At 44.2% G+C, this 5799-nt stretch overlaps 1 protein-coding gene across 1 annotated transcript; it reads left to right on the top strand.

Moving 5' to 3' along the window:
* The first annotated feature begins 2608 nt into the window (after positions 1-2608).
* Positions 2609-5509, top strand: LOC147628473 (uncharacterized). Its single transcript, XM_086813626.1, has one exon. It carries the CDS (start codon positions 3580-3582, stop codon positions 4924-4926), a length of 1347 nt encoding a protein of 448 aa, XP_086669752.1. The 5' UTR covers positions 2609-3579; the 3' UTR covers positions 4927-5509.
* The last annotated feature ends 290 nt before the right edge of the window (positions 5510-5799 follow it).

The following is a 5799-nucleotide window of genomic DNA, read 5'->3' as shown; positions in this document are numbered from 1 at the left end:
AATCCTTTTTTTAGGACTATATTTTGTTGAATGCTAAGTACCTATGTTAACAAGATGCCTTTTCAAGCAATGGTTGGGTGAGTGAATTTTCAGTATAACCTCTTATGTTTATATGGACATGCGTGGCCCTCCTGACCCCAACCTTGACCTCTCCAACAACAAGGAAACCATCCACCAACAAGCATGCCAACAAAATTGGCCTCTCCCTTAACACCAAAACCTTCATCAGGCAGGCAGCCCAACATTGTTAACCACTCCAGTTAACATGACCTTTCGCACAGCTACTATGCCTTTTTGTAACTCATCTTTTTGTAACTATGATAAGCGCTTATTGTAAAAGAGACATGGGATGATTGAGCTTACGACTTGTGTAAAGCCAGTTATAAGGGCTTAATGTACATAGAGCTAGTTAAACTAGGAAGACTAGTTTTGGGCCCCCATTTGTAATTGGGCGGTCGGACATTGTAAATATGAGCTCATGTATATAAGACATTTCATGAAATATGAAAAGGGGCAATCCCATTTGTCTCAATTGAGTCTTGCCTTCTCTCTCTCTCTCTCTCTCTCTCTCTCTCTCTCTCTCTCTCTCTCGTTGATGGTTGCTTGCTTGTGTTGTGGCTTGCTTGCTTAGATTGTTGGTGCATGTGAGTAGGAATGGTAGTGCTCTCCCTTCTCTTCTACCTTCTCATTGCTATCTACCATGTCTTATTTTCATACGAGTGGCATGAGGTAGAGATTGTTGGTGCATGTGAGTAGGAATGGTAGTGCTCTCCCTTCTCTTCTACCTTCTCATTGCTATCTACCATGTCTTATTTTCATACGAGTGGCATGAGGTAGAGATTGATCTCTCCATAGCTCTTTCCATCTTGCTCATTACCTAGCCTTGGATCTCTCTTTGGGTACACAAGGAGAGTGTGGAGTGAGCCCCTAGTGGCCTCACATCGGGGGGAGTTAACCTTCATAGGGTTGGCTAAGTGCAATGCATTCATTGGATTCGACCCTTGCATGCACCTTTCACTTCTTCTTTCTCTTGTGTGTGAGAAAGTATGTTATCCATTAAAACAACACTTGATTAAGCACCATTCCCATTGGCAAATTCAAAGCATCCACTCATCCACTTATGTGGTGACTAACAAAGCCAACAAAGCCATTCCCATCGGTAAATTCAAAGCATCCACTCATCCACTTATGTGGTGACTAACAAAGCATCCACATCTGCTTATGTGGTGACTAACAAAGCCAACAACCAAATTTTGTTTAAGCCACTAGCAAAGCGATAAACCCCCTAGAAAGAAGGTTGAGGCCGAAACACCAACATAACTATAAGCAACTAATCGATACACCAAAATTGATGTGTTGGCAAACAACAAGGTAACATCGTCTCGCCCACCACGAAGGAAAAACTGGTGATATAAGAAGACCTCATCCATGGCCGCTACCAACATTATGGCAAGTGATGATCAATGCAATACCAATGCAATACTAATCTCATTGTCAAAATGTCCCTTGCCATTTAGGACAACACCATGCCCTCGACCCTCAAATTCTTTGCACCATTTGAGGCTGCCTACTTCATACCCAAGTGAAAAGCCCCCTCGAAAATCTCATTAGGGTCACCTACCCATCGAGACAATGTCATGCCATATTTCATTTATTCAAATTTTTCCCTTACCACAACAAGGTTGGCCTCATGACCTTCCATAACCCATCGGCACGAGGCCAATCTCCCTCTTACCCTACCCTACATTGAGTCCTACCATGATATAGATAGTTCAGGGAAAGTTGAGATGTTGGATGGGTCACTTCATCTGATCTCCCTCTCATTGAGGATATCATGCAAAGAGCCATTCATATCTTGGCACACACATCCAAATTCCATAGTAGTGGGAAGGGAGAAATGACCAAGGTTCGACACCTAATCGTGAATGGGGCTAAATTTGATGATATTGTCATCTTGGAATGGGTGCCACCGATCTCTGTGCTCCCTTTCCCATGCAAAAGGCTTGGGACCACCACAACAAGTGTCCCTCACCAAGCTACTTTTGGTCAGCCCGCAAATTGGGCAAAAGCCTTCCGCTAAGCTTCAAAGCTCTTGTAAGAACCTAGTAGCAAGGTACACTACATATATATATACTCACCAAGGTCCTATGCCATGCCATTGACAAAGAGGTTCCACATCTTGTGCCTTACCCAGTTAGTGAAGGTTGGTGGCATGTGGGGTTATTCCATGTGTAAGAGTTTCAAGGCTTAGTCGAGTGGGAGCGCCAACGCGTCGTCGATTTGCATCTTTGGACATGTAGGCCTATGGTGTGTGAACACCCTTGATATGGGAGTCCAAATGCCATAAAGAGATACATAAATGCTAGAGTTTCAAGACATAATTGAGTGCCCGCCCATGCTGATTTGCACTTTGGACAAGCCAGGCCTATGATGTGTCAACACCCTGATTTTGGACCCCAAATGGCATAAAAAAATACACAAAAAGGCTTGGTCGAGTGGACAGGCAGGCCAATACAGGTCCGGCCCTAGTGTGAAATTGCCTCAAAGTAGTTTGCATGTCTCTCGGAACATCACAAAAATTCGAACATTTAATAAATTCGAACATCACAAAAATTCGAACATTTAATAAATCCTGAAATCAAATATGGGAATCTCAGCTTAGGGCTTGTGGCTCGTAATGGCAATGGCAATGGCAATGGCAATGGCATGGGGATGCTTCGATATTTCGCAACTGATCAAGGGACAGTGAATTGGGCAGCCGTGGGTTAGGTGTCTCTCCCCACTCCTCGCAGCGCCTATGTGTGAAAGGGGTTTCTGTGAATTAGGGTATCCCTATCTCTGTGCAGAAGAAGGTTTGACTCGATGAAGAGACAGACTTTTGGGAAAATTTGTCAAGATCGGACGACTTTCCTCAGCTCAGGTGCTGTTTTTCTTCAGTAATTTAATGTGATTTGATGCTTTTAATCTTCGAGCTTCTGTACAGAGCTTTTGTGCACCCATTCTACATTTCTGGGAAAGTTTCAACCCGCCAAGTGATCAGAAGCTGGACGATCTGGAGCTGTGAGCGATATGGTGGCCCATTATACCCTTTCGGGAAGGAGTTTCTCTTGCCACCGAAAGCAGCACAATATGCAGGCTGTTTCTGGAAAAAATATACCCTAATGATGTGATTCAGCCGGAAAAGCCTTTTTAATAATATGGAGAAGTGGCGAAGCTATACAAATCCTGCCATCTTGGCCATTTGGAAAGGGGTAAGGAAGGGTTGCAGAATTTAGGACCAATTGGGCCTCATCTGTAACTCTAGAAAGGAGGTCCATCTACGGTTGTGTACAGACGTTGGGCTTAATCGTTCCTGACAATATTTCCGGTTTTAGAAAGGGGAAAGCTATGTATGACCTCTTTGATTAGGAGGGCACCTATACAGAGGACAAGTTCAGCTTGTGCTCAATACCTTTTTTTGATATTTGGTAACGGAGAGGACTGCCCAATAGCTTGTTTTCATATTTGGTAAAGGAGAGAACGCACATTTTGGTGTCTGGGTGCCCTCATCTTGACCTCTTGATCACAAACTAGAGCAGCATGGAATGCAATAAGGACAAGGCCTTGCATTCCCGGAAGCTCGCTGAGCAAAAATTTCTGCAGCATGATCTAATGGGTGCCAAAAAATTTGCATTGAAAGCCCAGTACCTCTTCCCCAATCTTGAAGGCCTTCCTCAGCTCATGGCGGTGCTAGATGTACATATTGTAGCACAACAGAAGGTTGATGGAGTGGAAGTGAACTGGTATGGCATACTTCAGACAGATGTCACCGCTGATGAGGCTACACTACGGAAGCAGTACAGAAAGCTGGCTCTCATCCTCCATCCTGACAAGAATAAAGCTGTAGGTGCTGAGGGGGCATTCAAGCTCATCTCAGAGGCTTGGGGCGTGCTTTCTGACAAGGAAAAGAAAGCTGCACATGATGCGAAAAGGAGGGTAAACAGCTATAAAACCCCTCTGTCTACCTCAACAAAAAGCTCAAATGGTTTTTGTAATTTCAACCATTTCAGTACTTGGTGTCAATCGAGGCCTGCTCACAAATCAAACACTTTCTGGACTGAATGCCCGTTTTGCAAGATGCAGCTTGAGTATTTGAGGGTTCATGAGAATAAGAAACTGTCATGCCCAACTTGTGGTAAACTGTTCTTAGGGGCAGAGATGCCAGGCACCCATGGTACATCCTTTTCACATTTTTCAGAGCAATCGACCAGAAGATCAGGCAGCAGCTGTCCTCAGGAGCAACCGAGTTCAGTGAGGAAAGATGGGTTTTCTCGACCCGAAAATCAAGAAGCTGCATACTCAGGTTCTAATTTCAGCTTCCAGTGGGGGAATCACAGGCATGCTTCAGCCAAATATGTAGCAGCGAGAGCAACTGCAGAGATGGTGCGCCAAACATATGAGACGGTTAGGAGGGAGAGAGTTAAGGCCCAGAAAGAAGCTCATGAGAAAGTAGCTAAGGAGAGGATGGAAGCAGAGAAAGAAGCCAGGAGAAGGGAGCACAGGGAGAGAAAACAGAAGAGGAAGGAGGAACAACTGGAAAGGCAAGCCAAGGCAGCAGTGGATGCCAAAAAAGCCTTTGATAATCTGTTTGCAAGGGAGCCTGTACACTCAAGAAGTTTTGGGTGCAAGATACCAGATGCAGCAAGTTCCATGTCAACTGAAGTGGTGGAGAATGGAAATGCAGACTCGATTCCGCCACCTGATACCACCATCGATCATCAACAGGGACAAGAACTGTGCATTGAAGAGAGAACGGCAATATCAGTCCAAGCGTCAAAGCCTCAAAAGCCTTTGCAGTGCAAGAAGAGAAACCCCGGTGATTCCACCAATGCCTATGATAGTCAGGATATTTTCTCCTTTTCAAAGAGGTTAAAGGTTGATGCATAGGGTCAACACCTTGCAAGACAGGAAAGGAGCCCTGGATTTTTCTTTGAGAACTGTTGACGACTTACAGAAACCCTGCAAGCATTTACAATTGCCACTGGCCGAAACGGGCTGCCTTGCAGCCTTCTGCAGGTAAAGGGAAGTACATCTTTGGTAGGTTTATCTACACAGTGATGTTAGAAGCATCCCTTAGTGTAGCTGTTCCAACAGAGCTTCACCTTTCACAAGTCTTTTTGAAGGCTTGCACAAGGGGAAGACTTCAGAATTTTGAGACATTCCATCAACAGCAGCAGACGGTAGCCAAGTATGTAAAGCTTGACATCATTTTGCATGTTGGGGGCATCGGTCACCATGTATTGGTTTCAAGAGGGCCACAAGTAAGTCAATACTGTAATATTGATAGCCTTTCTCTTTGGATAAATTACCTTAATTTCTCAGCATACAGCTTCCCTAAGGGTAAGATACATGTGTATATTTTCTCTTCTGAACTGCTAGAAAATTGTTCAAGCTAATATATAGCTTGGTCACTGGTGAGTTTTTTTACTGTTGCCATATATGGATGTGATGAGCAATTGTTGGGTCTTTATTTATCTCTCAAAATCTAATTGCAAATCTATCCACAATTATGTTGCTTCTTAAAAGTGTGGCAGCACCTTTTTTGTGTCTGTTGCTACAAATCGTACTGTGCACTCCCAACAACTGTGTAGGGTGTTCACTTCAAACCCTCACTTGTGACACTTGTCCTCAGCAGCTTGACTAGCAAATATTTAGACTGAGCTAGTAATGGTTTTGGACCCTGGCTTCTGCTGATGTAGCTGCCCGTGATGCTGCCCCAATCTGTTTATGGTGCCCAGATTGCTACCCAAACAAAATAAT

This window comes from Cibotium barometz, chromosome 19 (genome assembly GCF_041138505.1).
Source record: "Cibotium barometz isolate CiBa-2024 chromosome 19, ASM4113850v1, whole genome shotgun sequence".
Lineage (NCBI taxonomy): Eukaryota > Viridiplantae > Streptophyta > Polypodiopsida > Cyatheales > Cibotiaceae > Cibotium > Cibotium barometz.
This window is presented reverse-complemented; position numbering and strand designations above follow the sequence as displayed.